This window comes from Babylonia areolata, chromosome 27 (genome assembly GCF_041734735.1).
Source record: "Babylonia areolata isolate BAREFJ2019XMU chromosome 27, ASM4173473v1, whole genome shotgun sequence".
Lineage (NCBI taxonomy): Eukaryota > Metazoa > Mollusca > Gastropoda > Neogastropoda > Buccinidae > Babylonia > Babylonia areolata.
In genome coordinates, this window is record NC_134902.1 from 14,029,394 (window position 1) to 14,049,851 (window position 20,458).

Sequence of the window (20,458 nt, forward strand, 5' to 3'; positions counted from 1 at the left end):
GTCGTGTTGAAACCAGCATGTGAATGGTGAAAGTCGAAGAGATCAAAGCAGCAGTAACAGTATTTGTAGCACTACGTACACATTGTACATGGCCATGTACGGATCTGCACTATGTTGCTATTGATGGTCAGATATAGAAACAGCAGTAGCAGCAGCAGTAGTAATAGCAACAGCAGCAACAGTAGTTGTAGTCGCAGAAGTGCAAGATGGTAATGATTTTAATAACATGCGTGAATCAAAGGCTCGATTCGGCCTTGACCTCTAATGTTAGAGTGCTTCCTATGAACCAACATGGCGTCCATTGTGGCGAAGGGCGCTTCTCAAGTTCGACGTACGTTCGTAGTTTTTTTGCTCATTTAACTTCAACGTTTCGATTCAGTTTGTCATAGCAACAAACAAATATTTGAAAGTTAATGTCATTGAAATATTTATTGCATATGCATTCTTCTCCCTAGAGAGAATCCGATCATGAAATCAATGAATGACTTTGCCAAGGTTGTGTCGTCGTCGTCTGCAAAATATTGCCAACTGCTGAACGTTCGGTGCTATCAGATCTGTTTGTACAAACTGAAAAAGCAGATATATCATATGTGAAGCGAGGAATTTGATCAGTTAGATTCTTTGAGAAACACTTCTTGTCGAATTTTTAATATTGTTTGGCAACTACTTAGTAATTTTAATTGCTTTCAGTTTACTCAGAAATTGATAGAAAGCTGGTGATAGTATTGTATTTAGTAGAAGTGCAAATATTTACACTTTAGGAGAAATTATTATTGAGATTGGCTTCAACATCAGCATTAGAAATTCATTGATATTTAAGACTGGTCTCAAGGATATGTGATATGTGCACCATTATACACTAAAATCAAATAAAAGATATTTCTGGTGATCCATATAGATGCAGATAGATACACACACACACACACACACACACACACACACACACACACACGCACACTTTCAAAATAAACAGACTTGGATGCAGATGGACAAACACGCGCACGTGCACACACACACACACACACACACACACACACGCATATATATATATATATATATATATATCCAAAAGACTTTGACACTAATACTGATAGTAATACTTGTATTCTCTCTCTCTCTCTCTCTCTCTCTCTCTCTCCCTCTCTCTCACTTAAACACACACACACACACACACACACACACACACAGAAAGTGACATACGCACAGACATTAATATCCGGACACACTCACTGTTTATTTTAGGTCAAGCACAACAGTTGCCACGAATCTTCGGGGCAGTTGTGGTGAGCAAACGTGATGCAAGCTATGAATTGTCGGCCATGAAACGTGGCCGAGGTGGCCGCTCATCTTTCAGTGGGATTGTCGCCACTGTGTTTGGAGCCTCTGGCTTTGTCGGCAGATATGTCTGCAATAGACTGGGTACGTTTGTTTGGAATGCTTAGCCTAAAAAGTAGTTTGATTGAATGGACACTGAATGCAATTATTTGTATAGATCTGCAGTATTGATTATTTTATAGATAAGAAGTGTTTTGTGGATAGACACCAGTAACTAATGTCATGAAGAAAAAATATGCACAAGGGTGGAGCTAGTCATTTTGTATCTTTTGGGTGATGAACAGTTGAATTTATACCCTTTCACCGAGAAGAAATTAATAGACATTTGCAGCATTAGCTGCAAGTTAGTATTTTTACATTCCAGTTTTCAGATTAAATTTTGTCACTGTGGTCATTTCTTTTGAACAAATTTTCACAACTTAGAAACTGAAGTCAGAAATCCCCAGATGGAAAGAAATGGCATGTTCTGATCTGCTCCTTCTCCTGCTCAGAAGAACTTCAGGTCTTCAGATTGTTCCAGGTCTGTTGGTTGTGTGACAAAGCCTGGGTCCCTGCAAATGATTATAGGCTATCACAGTGCATACTATGATGATTATCACTGTGTAGTTTTATGTGAACCTGACGAATGTTATGTTTGTGTCACAGTTTGAGCAGTATTTCTAAAGGTAATGAATGAAATGCTGGATGTTGTTTAGGACTAGTCTTCTGACAGCTAACACTGTAACAGAAATGTTTGCTGGACAGATGGATGTTGTGTAGGACTACTGACAGCTAACAGACATGTGTCTTCTTTGCAGGAAAGATGGATGTTGTTTAGGACTACTGATAGCTAACAGAAATATGTCTGTTTTCTTTGGAGGAAAAATGGATGTTGTTTCAGACTACTGACAGCTCACAGAAATATGTTTTCTTTGCAGGAAAGATAGGCTCTCAGATCATTGTGCCTTACAGAGGTGATCCATATGAAGTCGAACGCCTGCGAATGTGTGGGGATCTTGGACAAGTTCTCTTCTTTGTAAGATTGAGTGTGTGTGCATATATCTGTCACTTTGTCTGCCCATGTATCTGCTTGTTCATGTAAGTTTCTTCTTCTTCTTCTTCTTCTTCTTCGTTCATGGGCTGCAACTCCCACGTCCACTCGTATGTACATGAATGGGCTTTTACGTGTTTGACCATTTTTACCCCGCCATATAGGCAGCCACACTCTGTTTTTAGGGGTTTGCATGCTGGGTATGTTCTTGTTGCATAACCCATCTCTGACATGCGTATTTGAGCTTCTGCTTGCGTATACACACAAAGGAGTTCCAGGCACAAGCAGGTCTGCAAATCTGTTGACCTGGGAGATCGGAAAAATCTCCACCCTTTACCCACCAGGCACCATTACCAAGATTCAAACCCGGGACCCTCAGATTGAAAGTCCAATGCTTTGACCACTCAGCTAATGTGCCTATCTGTATAAATGCTTTAGAGAGAGATCTGTGTGTGTGTGTGTGTATTTATGTGCTCTGCCTCATTGTTTGTGATAGCTGTGCAACTTTAGCTGAGTAAACTGTCATATATTCCAAATGATACAGGTGAAACACATTACATGTATTTGCTAAAACTGGAATACAAGAAAGAGATAATCTTCTCACAACGCAGTGGTGTGTTTTTCTTTAATAAATTATAATGTGGCTAAACATTGACATTCATTCACACCTTCATTGTCTTTTCATAGATAAATCTAAACTTTAGCATTTCATGAAGTGGCTACACTGATAAACTTGTATATTTGCTTTGTGATCAGATGTTTTGGCTATCATATATTTTTAATTCATGGGTTTAGTTAACAGTGGCATTCCCTTAACTCTTTCACCACCATAGGCGACCTTAGTCCACTAGACCGTGCACCACTATTGGCAATTTAGTCATCTTCCAAGGGTCATGTTTAAAGGACTGTTTTTCAAATTGTAACAAAGCTTGACAGCTGCAGCCAGTTACCTGCTAAAACAATGATGACTAACCTTTGCTCCCTTCCCCAGTTGGTAGTGCACAAGGCCATTGTGTTGTGTTGACATGAAACAAAGCCTGTGATTGAGAGCATTGTATATGAAGCATTTAGTGCTGGGGGCATTTATCACACAGAAACTTGGTGATGAAAGAGTTAACGCTATGATGATGAGTCACTTGGGAAGTTGGGGGGGTTTTTTTTGGTATTGTTTGTTTCAGCCATTTTTCCTGCACGATGATGATGCAGTGCGGAAGGTGATGCAGCATTCCAATGTGGTCATCAATCTGATTGGCCGAGAATGGGAGACAAGGTAAAGCAGGCATATGTTTTTGTGGATGTTATGATTTTGTTTTTTAAATCAACTTTTTATCTCGTAATGTGTAAGCATGTATGCACATGCTTACCTTCTCTTTGGCACACAGACTGAAAGATGCATGCAATAACACACTCACATTTTATCCATTTCTGTGTTAGTGGGCGTTATTCATATGATCTTTCATTTGCACATACGGGCTTTTATAGTGCAGACCAAATTCTTTCATCAAGTTAAAAAAAAAAAAAAAAATCTTTTCTTCTTCTGCTTCTTCATTCATGGGCTACAACTCCCATGTTCACTTGTATGTACACGAGTGGGCTTTTAAGTGTATGACCATTTTTACCCCGCCATGTAGACCGCCACACTCCGTTTTGGGGGGTTAAAATTGTTTCAAAAGCCAATCATATATTAAAAGCTTTTTAAATGGTTAAAATTTTATAAATGATCTGGACTGAAAGATTCTGAAGAGCTCATGTCTTCCTCTTCAGGAACTACGATTTCAACGCTGTCCATGTGGAGGGGGCTCGCCGGATCGCTCGCCTGGCTCGTGAGTCCGGGGTGGAGAAACTGATCCACTTTTCTGCTCTCAATGCCAGCTCCACCCCTCAGCGCATCTACAGCAGGAAAGGGTCCAAGTTTCTGCGCTCCAAGGTGAGATTGTGGGTGTGTCTGTATCTGTGTGAGTAGTGTGTGTGTGTGTCTGTGTGTGCATAGGACTGAAGCCTGACTGAATGACACAGGAAACAAATGATGAGCGTTTAAAGGCAGCTCTCAGTCATTTCTGCCCTGGTAGGCAGCCTGTTGTGCAAATGACTCTTGTGTTTATAAAGGGCTAAGAACCTAGTCTCTGACCAAGAATAAGTGCTGTATAAGTATCCTTATCAATCAATCAGATTATGAAAATAAGATGTGGGATGTGGCAATATATTCTTACTTTTGACCTTGTAATAATAAATGAAAGTGAGAGGTTAAGTATCCTTATCAATCAATCAGATTACGAAAATAAAATGTGGGATGTGGCAGTATAATCTTACTTTTGACCTTGTAATAATAAATGAAAGTGAGAAGTTAAGTATCCTTATCAATCAATCAGATTATGAAAATAAAATATGGGATGTGGCAATATATTACTTTTGACCTTGTGATAATAAATGAAAGTGAGAGGTCTGAAAAAGCATCCTATGTATCACTTTGCCATAAGAAAGGAAAACTGGGTGGGATAATGGCATCCTCTGTTTCACTGGATTGTTCACAGAATTTATTGCTGTCACCACCCCCACACACATATTCACACGAGCATGCATACACGCGCGCACACGCACGCGCGCACGCACGCACACACACACACACACACACACACACACAGAGTGTGTTCTTATCACACACATGTGCATGTATAAATATTGCAGTTTCATGGCGAGGAAGTAGTGAGGGACGAATTTGCAGATGCCATCATCTTTCGGCCGTCAGACATTTACGGCAGCGAAGACAGGTTCCTCCGCTACTACGCCAACTTCTGTGAGTCTCTCAATAACAATTGCATCAGCAGTTCAATTACACTTTAACTACACATACTTAACTGTGACCCACTAGTGCAGACTCCGGCAGGGGTCTGCTTCGTGTCCTGTGCAAACTACTATCCGCCTATGCGGAGAAAATGAAAGTAGCTACGGCCGTCCTATTTATCGCATGGTTTTAAGATAGTTTAATTGCACATTATTACATTTAAAAGATAGTTTAAGTGCTAGTTATCACGTCTACTGTGACCCACTGGTGCAGACCTCAGCAGGGGTCCTGTTCCTGTCCTGTGCAAAATGATACTCTGCACGAGAGCAGAATTCAAAAGTAACTGCAAGTAGTAGCCTCCTTGAGCATATTACCTCTCTTCTGTTTACATATGCAGCGCTCTCGTGGTGGGGGGAGCACCCATCACCTGTCAGCTCGCATGGAGGAGCTCTACAGATCTGGCTGTCATGCCTAAGGCAAGCCCAACATGGCGACCTACCTCGTGCCACAGTTTCCTTCAAACACAAAAATCACTTCCACTATCGGCCCACATCCGATGTGGAATCATCAGATCAAACCACATGTGCACCTCCTTGCATTGACACTCAACCGCGCTCAAATGAGACAACCTTATAAGGGTACGTGTTTCCTTCCCTTCCTTTGATTCAAAGGGCTCTCAGTAAAGTGTGGATTCAACCCACGGACCCGATTTTCTTTGCGCTACATTTATCAGCACAGCTGTGGTCCACAAACCTCCCCCACAATACAGCTGCAGACCTCTGTCTTCTTTGCCCGCACCAATATCCTTAGGTGACACAGTACACTCTGCTTTCGTCGAATTCTACTTGAGGGATATCTATCGCTTTACGGATGATGGCTCATCGACTTCTACCAGAGGGACGTCGCACACCTGCGGGATGATGGCTCAAGAGGCATCGCTTCTGTGGTAGTTGCACAACAGGCCATCACAGCACACAGACAATAGAATAGGCGAGCCCTCCACCTTGTCGCGCTATTCTGCACTAGTTGGGTCACGGTTAAGTATGTGTAATTAAAAGGAAATTTTCTATCTAAAATTACGTTTAAATAATATACTTACCATGACCCAAATTTAAGACCCTCCCGTCCTCCCCGCTTCCTGTTCTCCCTGCTCACTGCGCTGGTGATGGCATATTGCCGTCAAAAGAGGGCGCTAGCCAGTGGGACAAAGGGGAGGTTACCTATTTCCGGGAGGTTATCGGACGTAGTTTCGTTTTCTCCGCATAGGCGGATAGTAGTTTGCACAGGACAGGAATGTCAGACCCCTGCCGGAGTCTGCACTAGTTGGGTCACGGTAAGTATGTTATTTAAACGTAATTTTAGATAGAAAATTTCCTTTTTATTGGAAAAGAACATGTACACCAAGATGACTGTTGAAGCAAATTCCTCAGATGGTATACCAACTTGAGTGAGGTTCATAATCGTGTGTTGATATCAGTAGTTTGGTGGACAGATTATTGGAAATGTTAACAGACGCAAATGTTACTCTACCTTCAGTGCAACAGTTACACATACATCTCTAAGTCTAGAGACAAGGGTGTAAATACAAACATATGCACAAATGTGCACACATACATACAAAGAAATTTGTACATAAACAAATTCCTATACAGACCTACATGGGGAGGGGGTGGGAATCATTCGAATTTTTCTCTTTTTTTTTTTTTTTTTTTTCTTTATCTTTTTTTTAGTCAGTAACGTTTAGTTTGATTACAGAATTTGAAATCATGTGTGCATTGTTGTTTTTTATACAATTATTTGCATGCAGTTTGAGTCAGTTAATTTAGGTTTCTACCTGACTGTTAACCCTTTGAGCCCTGACCACCGAGAAAAATGACATAATGCCTAGCCACCAGTTGAGCGGTGCGTAAATACTTGTGTCGTGTTTTGCTATTGGTTGACTTATATTGAAGAGCCAATCAGAAAAACCGTAATATTCTGACATCAGCAAACGTAGTACCAACATGGCCGCGCCTTTTCACTGTATTTTGTGCATGTGCTTTGGATAAAAAAGATCGATTTCAATATAAGTCAACCAATAGCAAAACACAACACGAGTGTTCACGCACCGCTCTACCGGTGGCTAGGCATTATGTCATTTTTCTCTACCACCGGTAAAGCGGTGGTCAGGGCACTCTTTTTATATCTGCCGTGACACATTAAATACCAATTATTTGCAAATTATGGCTCAGGAGCTCAGGCAGAGGGTTAAAATTGCTCAGGAACTCAGGGCTCAAAGGGTTAATGTTTTATGCAGAAATTTTCTACCATTCTGTCAGCATTTTATACAGTAAGTTTCTGCCTGTCTGTTAACATTTTATGCAGTAAGCTTCTACTTGTGTGTCAACATTTTATGCAGTAGGTTTCTGCCTGTCTGTAGTCACATTTTATACAGTAAGTTTCTGTTTGAAGTAAGTTTCTACCTGTCTTAACATTTTATGTAGTAAGTTTCTGTCTGCTAACATTTTATACAGTTAGTTTCTGTCAACATTTTATGCAATAATTTTCTACATGTCTGTAAACATTTTATGCACTAAATTTCTGTCTGTATCAACACGTTATGACAGGGAGGCGAGCTCATGGCACTATTCCTCTCTGGAAGAAGGGAGAGGCCACCATCAAGCAGCCAGTGTTTGTGAGTGGACATTTTCTGTGTGTGTGTGTGTGTTTTTGAGCATGCTTGTTCATCAGCACATTGGCACATGTATGTACACATATGTGTGTGCATGAAAGCAGGCTTGTTTGTTTCCAGGTGTATGTGTGTTCACAAACACATTTTTCTGTCTGTGTATCTGTATGTGTTTGTATGAAAGTATATTTGTTGTTATATGACTTGGAAATGAAATATAACATGTTTCAGGGGATTGTCAAATCCTCCCGTTTGTCTGTTGTCAAAGCACATGTGAAATTTGAGAGTATAGGGGTAGAGGTTCCAGTCAGTGCAGTTGCTTTACAATTTCAATAATTCTTATCAAATTGTGATTGTGCTCACTGCTTAGTGATGACACTAAAACTATTCTCTGTTTCATTATTATTACCTAGCTCACAGTGTAATATTTATCCCCGGTTAAAAAATGCTTCATAAATTCCCTCTTCAGTGGGAAATATAAGGTGAATAGAGATTTCCTTTACTGTATCACTGCATTTATTAAAAATGCTGGTTGAAAGGGAGAAAAAAAAACAACAACTGAAAACACAAGCAATATAGTAAAAAAGCAGATGACGAGGACAAAGAATGACAGTGTACTTGTTCCTACCTTTTAACAGGTACAAGACGTGGCCCAGGGCGTGATCGAAGCCATCAAGCACCCAGACAATGCTGGTCAAACCTATGAAATTGTCGGGTCAGTTTCACTTTGAGTCTTTCGTTTGTAGGTTGTTATAAAAATGTTGTTGTAAGACATTCAGTAGATTGTGTTGGATCATTAGTTCATTGATACATGTTTTGTGCTTGTCCTTTGTCATTTGTACATGGTTATAGAAATGTAAATCTTCTGCGGAAACAACATTCAACGCATTGTGTTGGCTCAGTAGTGTTACGGATTCATATTTCTATGGTAGTCTTCTGTTTATTTCTTCTGTTTGTTAGCAGTCAGATCATTTGTTTATTTCTTCTGTTTGTAAGGGGTCAGATCATCAGTATGTCAAAGCACAGGGAGACAAAGCCTTTTACAACTTATCTACTTTGACAGCTGGTGTTTTATTTCAACCAGCCTGAGTATGCAGTTGCCAGTATGGTATTGACTTATTACTTTTGTGTTTAACTATCATTTACATCCACACTAGGTAGTATGGCTGACAGGAATGCATCATCCCAGGAAAGCAGGGAGAGGAGACTTGTCTGACCCTTCACTGACACTGCGAGAACAACAATGCATTAAAATGTGCAGCAAAAAGTACCAGTTTTTATGATGGGTGTCTGTGATTCACACTCAAAACATTCTTACTGTGAGCTCAGCTCTCAACCAGTTTGAACCAGCCAGGCACCCATATAGACTTGTGTGCGGTTCAATTCTATTTTCTTACTTTCCTGTTACAGACCTGAGAGGTACTACTTGTGTGACCTGGTGGACTATTTCTATCGCGTGATGCGATTCCGTGATGTCAAACGCACCTACCTTTCACCTGCTTTCAGGTAAGTTTGGACAGGGTTTGTGAGTCGATGGGGGGAAAGTCAAGTCTGTTCTTGCCCATTATTTAAGCAACAAAAATTGCCCACATTCTCTGTGTACTGTTTGTCTAATTGTAATTTCGCTGTGAATTCCACAGCTGATTATGAAATTTTTGGGGGGATAAGCTATTTTAGGTCCATGCTTCGGTATTTTGAAATGTATGGGTATTCTACTGAATGTCTCAAAGTTGTTGGATTTTTTTTTTTTTTTTTTTTAATGTACAGACAAGAGAAAAACAATAAATAAGTCATCAGAGAAATTCACACAACAGGAGCAATGTAAATCTTCAATACAAACAGCTTGTCATGAGCAGCAGTGTTGGCAGCAAGACAGAGCTACACATACAGTGTAGAATCAAGCAGAGCTGCAACATTTGGGTAACTTAGAACAAGTAACACAGAGATTTGTTTTTTTGATATGTGTCCGGCCAGTTATTGGTATGGATGGCATTTTCTGTGGAATACAGAATGGTTTTTTTTTTTGTTTACTGTTTTCAGGACCTTGAAATTATGCATGTTTTATTGTATTTTATTGAATTTGCTTAAACAGTTTAAATATTTTTGGAAATGGTGGTGCAGGAAAAAAAATTCCAGAATGGAACGTTTACCTTGCTGTTTCAGGATGAAAGCTTTAGCCATGAGCTTTGCTCCTGCTGAGCCACTGTACTCCCTACACAAGCTGGAAAAGGTAAGGACAATGACATATGTCATTTTATGTTGTTGTTTTTTTTAGTTGTAGTGATTCAGTATTGTTGAATGACAGTGTTAATTGCTGATGCTTTTGGTGGTGATATGTGAGAACATATTTTGACTACTTTATTGGTGTCATCTTTGTTATATTCTTTTCTGTTCATAGCTTGGAGAACTTTTCATGATTTTTGTGATGTAGATCGGATTGAAACATACATGATTTTACAGTTCGAATGTTTATATGTGTTTACTGTTAAGAAAACAAGAACAAACAAACAAAAACCAAAAAAAACTTGGTCGCTTAACAATTAAGACAACAAACTTATGAATTATTTACTTCTGACTGAAGATTTTATTTGTTGAATAAAACTATGATTAGCAGGTAAACACGTGTTTTTATGAAAGAATATTGCAGGTCTCAAACGAACGCCGTCACTAATAGTGCTTCATTCCTGAAGCATTGAAAACTTGTGGTGGGGGGTGGAGTGAAGCAGCTCTGCTAACTTTCTGGTGACATTAAGTGTTGCAAAGATATCCAAACAATGTTATTCTTTTATTTTTTATTTTTTTATGATTAAGTTGCACTGAGGGCAATGTGACAGAATCGGTTAGGCATTGGACTTATGATTCAGTGTACACCACTGGTAATCAGGGTCCTGCATGGTGTTACGTCCTTGGGAAGGGCACTTTACTCCAACCTCCCTCACTCCATCCAGATGCGAAAGGGTACCTGACTTGGTTGGGAAAGGTTAAAGCAGGGGAAGGAGATTATTGGGTTGTTTATTCCTATCCTGAGCCGTGGATGCAGTGGATATGGATTTCTACCCATTCAGCCGTTATAAGATATTGGATCCTTTTTTTTTTTTTTTTTTTTTTTTTACATTCTTCTTCAGCCCACCCATCATCACCAATGTGGTCACACCTTGTGACACATGTTAGTGTAATCATCCTGACAGCAAGACAATGGGGAAGTCATATGTGCATGTTTGAGTCGTCGTCGTTCATTGTTAATGGGGGGGGCATTGTATCATGGGATTCAGTTGTTATCTTGAATTAGAGAGAGAGATGTTATAAAGCACACCCATGTCTTCCGAGCCTGAACAGTTCAGTTCAGTTCTGTTACTCAGTGAGGCGTCACTGTGTTCAGACAGATCCATATAAGCTACACCACGTCTGCTAAGCAGATGCCTGACCAGCAACGTAACCCAACGCACTTAGGGCTTGGGGGGTGTGGGGGGGGAAGCATAAACAAAGGAATGGATACTTCATTAAATTCATGAATAGATAATTAAACAAATAAATAGATTAAAAAGTAAGCAGATAGATAATGAAATAAAATAGAATACAGAAAAAAAAGACAGTAACGATAATAATAAATGAATGAATTTAAACATACACACACACATACACACACGCACGCACGCACACACATGCACAACAGATATGCAACAATCTGTTGCCTGAACAACAATGAAAGAATGGGGAAAAAAAACATACACACATGCTTTGTCATTTGCAGGAGTTTGTGACAGACGTGACGACAGGCCTGCCCACACTGGAGGACCTCGGGGTGAACCTGACGCGTCTGGAGGACCAGGCACCCTGGGAGCTGAAGCCCTTCCGACAGGGCGCCTACTATGAGGAGCACCTGGGGGAGTTCGCCGACCCCGCCCCGCCCCCGGTCGCCTCTGCCGTCCCCGTGCACTAACCCAGCCTGCTCTTGTCGTAGAGTCATAGCTTAAGCGCTGCTGCTGCTAGCTCCTAGTCAGCTGGTGGTGTCTTTTGTCAATGGGACGTCATGTTGTCCTCATGCTGTGAAAGTGATGTCAGGTGGGTAAAAGACTGTCGGTGGGTTTGTGGAAGAACTTGGTGTTTGTTGGGGAAAAGACTCTGGTGGCTATTGAGAAACAACTTTTGACAGAAAAAGGGTTTGGTATTTTTGGCCTTGTCTCTTTGTGTGTGAACTTGACAAAGAAGGGTTTTCATAACTGGTTTGTCAGAGCGAGACCTGTTTAGTCAGTAGCTGTACATGCTGTGTTGAGGAGGAAAAAGAGAAAAGGCAGGGTTGGGTTGGGGTTTTTTGGGGGGGTTTTTTTTTTGGTCAGATCATACCACCTGCTGTGAAACAGTTGCTTCCTGTTCTTGGTTTTCATACAGGCTCTTGTGATCATTTTGTGAATACGCTAAGAATTCTTGTCCTAGTTATCAGGCAGTTTGAATAAACGAGTTAAAATGTTTTGAACAATTTCACTTGGTTTGTGTGTGTTTACATTGTATAGCAGTGTCTATATTTCCTTGTTCATGTGTGTGTGTGTGTATGAATACACAGTTCATGCATGAATATGTGTTGCTTTGCTGAAGTGTTTGCGAATGAGCAACACAAACATCAGATTGGGAAACATACATTAAAAAAAAAACATTTTTGCTTCAATCGTTTTTTGGATTCTGAGAGAACCGAGAATGATTTCTGTGATGATCTTATGACCCGTCTTCAAAAAGTTCTCAGTTTTTTTAAGATTCTGTTTTCATATTTCATTTTCTTTACTCAAGATTATCACTGCCAGGTGCCTTAAATCATGCAGCTCCTAATTAATGAGAGACAAAAGAAATACAAAAACCAAAAGAAATACAAAAACAAAAAAAAGCGAAAAAATCATGCAAGCTCTTGATTGAATGTGAGAGCTGTTGGTCTGCACTGACGCTACACCCCATAGCACCTGACGATGTGACCATTGTGCCTTCTCTGCTGCTGTCACACAGCAAGGCATACATGGGTGCATTAACAAAAGCGCTGTGTAGGTGCTGGTGTTTGCAGCCGTGCATTTGGAAATGTGTGTGTGTTTAGAAAAAGATCTGAGAAGCAAGAAACCTTACTGCCACATCTTCCAGTTAATAACACAATCACCCATATGTTTTTCTTTTTTCAAAAAGATAATTTACTTTCACATTTTCCATATCACAGCAGTTCCATGAAATCATGAGGAAGCATTATCATGGATGAGAAATTAACCAGTACACAAAATGTAAGCTGTGACAACAAACCAGCTCAATTAATGTGATCTAAAAATGCAGAATAGTTTCTCGTTGAAAAAAAACATAAAAGAACACTGGACAAATCCAAACATTTCAGATGACTGAACTCTAAAAATGAATTATTAAAAAAAATATAAAAAAAACTAATGTCACTGTATGTACAATGGACGGAAATTATTATCATACTGGGCTGGAAACTCCCTTGGATGTCAATCATTTTAAACACAGTCAGTAGACAGAAATGTGGAGCAAATCACCTGTCTCTTACATCAATACTCTGCTTTGTGAAGCAATTTTCTATTCCACTCTTGGACACTTTGCTTTTGTTCCATTTCTACTGTTCTTGACAAAGAAAGTGTACAGATATATGACCCTGACTGACATATGTTTCAAACTTACATGTTAAATGCTGGTGTTTTAAGGAAACATGATAATTCTTGGGCACGACGCTCTCCTCTATAATCAAATTCTAGCCCAGATAGTCAGGACAGTAGCCTCATCTGCTATTCTGATAGTCACAGTCTGACACAACACATCACACAGTGATGTCTCCAACGCTGAATTCTGTTAATTCAAGGAGGTAGAAAATGTTTCTCCAATGGAGCATACAAACAAGTGCTTTCCTTGATGGATTCAAGAATATGTCTCAGTTCTTTTGGACAGATATGTCTCAAGATGGCATACAGAGCTCAAAACCACACTCATGGGTGGTCCTGAACAAGTTTTCTTTTATCTGGCACCACAGGACTTAGGCATAGGTCAGGACTTGAGTGGCTTTGAGCAGCTGCTGCACACAGTCCACAAACTCCAAGGAGGTTTCCTGCACCCTCTCTTTGGCTTCATCAGACGCTGACATCCGCGTGTAGTGAAGAAGGTTGGACTTGAACTGAAACATGAGTGGTACGTATTGTGAACCAAACTGCAGGAAATATCTCAACAATCTGATAATAACAGATACATCAACAGAAATCGTTGGTGAGATAAAAAAAAAAAAAAAAAAAATCAAGGGTGGCACTCAGTGTTGCGACACGCTCTCCATGGGGAGAATCGCCTGAATTTCACACGGAGAAATCTATTGTAACAAGACCAATACAATACAACTGCCTCAAGTGTGATTTCTTTCAGCTGGAGCTGTCGCCAGACTAGCAAGGACTGCCCATGGTTTCGATCCCATACACAGACTGGGGTTTATTTTACACCATCCCATTGCAAGGCCTTAAAGGGTGGTCTGAGTTCTAGTTGATGGTGATGTTTGTGTGCTCCATCCATAATTGTCTTTCAACCTAGAACAAGTAAATGTCACATTGTCTGAAAACCGCAACTCAACGAAACACAAGTTAATGCTAATCCAGCCACAACAGAAATGATGCAAAGAAATCTTGCCAATCTAGAGACAATTAAAATCAAAATTTCACAGTATGAAAATCTTTAGCAGGAATGCATGGAAAGAATTTTTTTCTTTCTATTTTTGAGCTAAATTTCCTTTTGGCAGACAAGAATGTTTCCAGAGAAAATTAATTTGTCAAAGTTTAACACACACACACACACACACACACACACACACACACACACACATACATACATACATACATACACACACATACACACATGAGCCAGAAACCTGATCAGAATATCTATCACCACAATGCAAATCAAGACAATCACATAAATGCATTTTCAAAGATGAATGACAATGATGGAAATACCAAAACTAACATTTTCAAACGAACCATACCTCCAGCAACATTTAATACTTTAAATAACTTCACAGAGACTCTGCATAAGAAAGAAACTGCATATGCATTATCAATAAGAAAGAAAGAGAATCCAGATTAAAAGCCAACTTTTCTATCATGAAACAGCAGTCGGAGGACAGCAATGCTAGAAAGAGAAGCATCTTTTCTTTTTCTTTTCTTTTTTTCCCTACTTATGGACCATATCTTTGTATACAAGATTTTTTTTTTTTTTTTTTTTTTTTTTTTAGTGTTGATCTAGTGTTTGCCAGTTTTTTTTTAAATTGCTCTTGTGTATTTTCTGTCTTTGCAGTCTCTCTCTCTCTCTCTCTCTCTCTCTCTCTCTCTCTCTCTCTCTGCTCATTCCCTTGTCATCACGTAGGTCTACAGTGATTTCAGCATACTACACTAAAGAAGGGGAAAACAAACAAACAAACAAACAAACAAAAAGGATAACCACTTGGCGTACAGACAATCATGCAGATAAACAAGCACACACCAAATAAATGAACAGGTAAATAAACATACAGATCAATGTCCTCGGAATCCAGAGGCTAATCTCCTAAAGAAGGAGAATTATCAAGAACAACATTCTGAAAATAAAACAAAACAACCAAAGTAATCTGTCTTTTTAACTTTCATGATCTGAAACCTCTGTGTGTGTGTGTGTGTGTGTGTGTGTGTGTGTGTGTGTGATCCTTCTGAAAACAAAACAAAACAAAAACAACTCAAAATTTCAGAATCCAACAGAACAGTGGAAACCAAATAAACTGCAGAAGGCTAACGACAGCAACGACGGGGCCAGACATACAGACAGCCGACTTAATCGGGTAGGAATGTCTCCTTGGTGATCAAACGCACTGCATACAGCGGTGGTTGAAACGGTCATTACGTCAAAATCAATCTGTCACAAATGTCAGGCGTTTGTTTTGCTCCTGAAGCATTCAGTTTTGTATTAAAAAAAAAAAAAAAAAAAAAAAAATCTCTCAAAACACCACCTGCTCCCATTCTGCCTATCATCATCTTATTGACGAATGTGCTCTACTTCTCTGCTGGTTGTTTGTGTGTGTGTGTGTGTGTGTGTGTGTGTGTGTGTGTGTGTGTGTGTGTGTATTGGAGGAGAGAGACACTTGTGGGTTTGATTGCAAGCGCACATTGTGTGTGTGTGTGTGTGTGTGTGTGTGTGTGTGTGTGTCTGTCTGTCTGTCTGTCTGTTCTGTCTGTCTGTGCACATGTTTGTGTTCGGTGTACAGTACTTGATGCATGTGTGTTTGTGAATGTGTAACTTTTTATAATAAATGTCTCAAGCTCCCTGCCTCGGAGGTGTGAGTGTAAATCTTCATGATGATGATGATGGTGATGGTGATGATGATGATGCCATCATCATCATCATCATCATCATCATTATCATCACATCAGCATCAGCATCATTAGTAGTAGTAGTAGCAGCAGCAATAGTTGTAGTAGTAGTAGAATCATCATTATTATTATCATCATTATCATAATTATCTTCTTTTTTTAAGTCATTATCATCATCATTATTATTACTATCAAAATCAACCTGTCTTTAAGGTGATTCATTATGTTCCGTTAACTCTCTCCATACGAACGGCGAAAGAGACGACGTTAACAGCGTTTCACCCCAATTACAACCATCAAAATATTGCAAGCAGAAGGCTCTTATACTGAAAAGGTGAATGTTGACAAAGAATACCACAACGACGGAAGCTAAAGGTCGGGTCATAGAGACACCCACTGGACATCCGAGGGGTCTGTGTAGAGGAGAAGAGAGGACTGGCCGTACTGAGTGAGTTAAGGGGTACCAGCTAGGGCAAGAGAGTAAAAAGACATACACTTCACAAGGTTCTCCACTGCACTTCGCATTAGGATTGCTATGGAAAATGCAGCAGAGATATGCTGTTAGTTTAGGTGGGTTTTTTTTGTTGTTTTTTTTTTGTTTATTTTTTAGTTCTGTCTTTTCTGATGTGTTTATTTTAAAACATTTTGTGCTAGTTTCAATATCCTAAGTCAGTCAGTTAATCTCTCTCTCTCTCTCTCTCTCTCTGTTTTTCTCTTAAGATCTGTTTTCAAAATAAAATATGTCTGTGTGATGCACTGTGATTGCCAAAAAAAAAAAAAGAAGAAAGATCATTTCCATACATGAATGCTACTGATCAAGATAAAATAATGATTAAAGTCCAAAGTACTGACGTTATTGCTGAAAAGTTTACTGAGAACTAAAATGACTTTTGCCCTCCATCAGTGGAAAGGCTTTATTTCTTTCCCACCAAATGGCTTACTCTGGTTCCTCATACTCTTTGAGTTGCTGAGAAAATGCCAGTGTTAAAGTTTACCATTTATACAAATATGCACACACACACACACACACACACACACACACACACACACACACACACACACAAACACACACACACACACACACACACACACACACACACACACAGAGTTTACCATTTATTCAAACACACACGCCACACACACACACATACACAAACGCACACACACACGCACACACACACGCACGCACACACGCACAGCACTCACACACACACACACACACACACACACACACACACACACACACACACACACATACACACACAAACCGCAAGTCAAACACTGCTCTAACAACTTCTGTCCCAGACATGCACCGACCTGAATATCATCAGCCATCTCATCGCTGAACGTTTCGTCAAACTCGGTCATCTTCAGACGGACAAACCTCCGTTTGTTGGCCTGGAAGACGCTCCAGTCCTCCTGTGGAGATAAAAAAAAAAACAGCAACAGCAGTGTCAGTGACTAACATTGGGGAGACTGATGTGCTTCTGGTGGAAGAGGCTGTGTGTGGAGGGGGGGGGTGTGTGGTGGGGGAGGGTGTTGGGGGGGAGGGGAGGGGAGGGGAGAGTGTGTGTTGATGTATGTGTGGGTGGGTGGGTGGGTGGGTGTAGGTGTACTTGCTTTGTGTGAATGGATCATGTGAGATGGTGTTTAAGTATCTGAGAGAACTGATTCAAACCTACACACCCTGTCGACAACTCAGATCATCTTCCGATTCACGGCGGCTACTTGCTCCCCGTGTCAAAAACCCGATCCTTCGGTGATTCTTCCTTTTCTTATTCAGCTCCATATTATGTCTGGAACAGTTTACCTCACGATCTTCGCCACTCTCCTTCATTTCAATGTTTCAAAACTGGTCTGAAAACACATCTTTTTGAAAACGCCAATCCATAGACCTTCCATACCTTTTCAGTTTTAAGCCATGCAAACTCTCTCTCTCTCTTTCGTTGTGTGTGTGTGTGTGTGTGTGTGTGTGATTATGTAATACGCGTAGTCTCTGAATCTGTTTTATATTATTGTGTGCTAAATCATTATTTTTCTTCTTCTTTCTTTTGTGAGTTATTGCGCGCGCACGCGTGTGTGTGTGTTTAATGTTTATTGTGAAGCACTTTGAGCTCTCTTTAAGGGAGGAAAACGCTCAACAAATGTCCATTATTATCATTATTATTATTATTAGTCAATGCTCAAGAGTAGGGTAGACACTGAAGGTCTGACTAGTATTTGGAGTTCATGCAAAGGGTCAGGCATCTGTTCCTTTTTCTTTCTTTTTTTTTTTTTTTTTTTTTTTTTTGGATACAGATGTGGTGTAGCCTATATGGATCAGACCACACACATGGAAGAGACTCCAGTCCTCCTGTTGAGAAAACAGCAACGTCAGTGCCAGTAACTAACACTAGGGGCTGATGTGCTTCTGGTGGAAGAGAGAGAGAGAGAGAAAGAGAGAGAGAGAGAGAGAGTATGCATTTGTAGATACACTTGCTTTGTGTAAATGGATAATTTGAAATGGTGGATAAGTGTTAGCTCAAGAGTAGGGTAGACATCATCATCCAAATCACCATCACAGCCAACCATTAACCACTATCTTCATCAACCAATCATCATCATCACCGTCACCATCACTATCATCATCTAATCACAACCACCATCACCATCAACAAACCCACTATCACCATCATTATCATCATCATCGTCAACCAGTCACCACCACCACCACCACCACCACCATCATCATCCAATCACTACAACCACCACCACTGTCACAATCATCCGTTCACCACCATCACCCCCACCACCACCACCACTGTCACAATCATCCATTCACCACCATCACCCCCACTACCACCACCACTGTCACAATCATCCGTTCACCACCATCACCCCCACCACCACCACTGTCACAATCATCCATTCACCACCACCACCCCTACCACCACCACTACCATCATCCAATCACCACCGTCACCCCCACTACTACCACCACCACCACCACCATCATCCAATCACCACCGTCACCCCCACTACCACCACCACCACCATCATCCAATCACCACCGTCACCCCCACTACCACCACCACCATCACAATCATCCAACCATAACCACCATCACTACCACCACCACCGTCACAATCATCCAATCACCACTGTCACCACCGTCACCCCCACTACCACCACCACCGTCACAATCATCCAATCACCACCGTCACCACCGTCACCCCCACTACCACAACCACCACCACCATCATCCAATCACCACCGTCACCCCCACTGCCACCACCACCACCATCATCCAATCACCGCCATCACCCCCACCACCACCACCACCATCACAATCATCCAATCACAACCACCACCACCACCCTCCCCCACCTCCTCCTCCTCCACCCCCACCCCACAACTCCCCCCACCCACCCACCCCGCCCCCCGACCCCTGACCCCTGACCCCTGACCTCCAGGAGTGGTTCGTCCTGCAGTGCCTCAGCCCCCTGCATGATGATGCTGGCCGAGTCCACCTCGCCGTTCCACTTGGACCAGGAGAAGGCCATGGCCGAGGCCACCAGCCCCATCTGGTCGTAGAGCCGCTCCACCACGATGGGGTTCTGCCACACACACACACACACACACACACACACACACAGAGTCAGTCATGCACACATGTTCAGCGTATATTGACTAAAAGTGGGGCTCTGCCACACACACACACACACACACACACACACACACACACACACACACGCACGCACACACACACACACACACACACACACACACACATGCTGGAAAGATGATGGACAAAAATCATCAAAAGAAAAGCTTAAATTTTTCGATGCCATCGTCACAGATTTACAAAACTGAAACCTATCTTTTGAATATCTCAATATATACAAAATAAAGACAAGCTTCAACAAAACTGCACTTGACCTGAAAACTGAAAAAAGGTCGACACTTTAATCTTCCACGAAAAGACAGGTTGTTTAACAGTTGTAAAGTATGGGAACACAAAAATCCATCTACCTGATCATTGCGTCAACTGTGCATATTTGATCTTCTGCATGCGTATGCACACAAAGCAGGTTCAGGCACTACTAGCAGGTCTGCACATCAGTTGACCTGGGAGATCGGGAAATTCTCCACCCTTTACCTAACTGACACTGTGGCTGGGAATCGAACCCACGACCCTCAGATTGAAAGTCCAACGCTTTAACCACCCTGCTGTTGCGCCCCTCACACACCAATGATAAAGACCTATGCTTGAAACATCCAATCAGGTGAGTGGCATTTGTGGATCC

The 20,458-nt window shown here is 41.0% G+C and overlaps 2 protein-coding genes across 8 annotated transcripts in view; one reads left to right on the top strand and one right to left on the bottom strand.

The window, feature by feature from the left end:
- The first annotated feature begins 266 nt into the window (after positions 1–266).
- On the top strand, positions 267–12,294 carry LOC143301351 (NADH dehydrogenase [ubiquinone] 1 alpha subcomplex subunit 9, mitochondrial-like). Its single transcript, XM_076615572.1, has 11 exons — positions 267–331; positions 1,243–1,419; positions 2,253–2,350; positions 3,544–3,635; positions 4,130–4,292; positions 5,051–5,159; positions 7,754–7,821; positions 8,454–8,530; positions 9,226–9,321; positions 9,979–10,045; positions 11,567–12,294. Exons 1-11 carry the CDS (start codon positions 292–294, stop codon positions 11,753–11,755), a joined length of 1,176 nt encoding a protein of 391 aa, XP_076471687.1. The 5' UTR covers positions 267–291; the 3' UTR covers positions 11,756–12,294.
- A 681-nt stretch (positions 12,295–12,975) lies between these two features.
- The window catches only part of LOC143301286 (dynein axonemal intermediate chain 7-like), a 63,190-nt gene continuing 55,707 nt past the window's right edge, over positions 12,976–20,458 (bottom strand). For 4 of the 7 annotated variants that reach the window (XM_076615481.1, XM_076615477.1, XM_076615480.1 and 1 more), the window contains 3 exons: positions 19,619–19,768; positions 17,490–17,591; positions 12,977–13,966 (listed from right to left, as the gene is read on the bottom strand). In XM_076615481.1, the coding sequence (XP_076471596.1) occupies positions 13,829–13,966; positions 17,490–17,591; positions 19,619–19,768 (390 nt within the window). In that variant the 3' untranslated portion in view covers positions 12,977–13,828. Of the gene's footprint in view, positions 13,967–17,489; positions 17,592–19,618; positions 19,769–20,458 lie in introns of all 7 variants that reach the window. The other 3 variants (XM_076615474.1, XM_076615476.1, XM_076615475.1) reach the window with 1 other exon arrangement.

Bases quoted from the DNA above. Each gene is read 5' to 3' on its own strand.
- LOC143301351 (XM_076615572.1), top strand. From the start codon at position 292: ATGGCGTCCATTGTGGCGAAGGGCGCTTCTCAAGTTCGAC. The intron at 4,293-5,050 runs GTGAGATTGTGG...TAAATATTGCAG, and splicing joins CCAAGTTTCTGCGCTCCAAG to TTTCATGGCGAGGAAGTAGT. The intron at 5,160-7,753 runs GTGAGTCTCTCA...ACGTTATGACAG, and splicing joins CCGCTACTACGCCAACTTCT to GGAGGCGAGCTCATGGCACT.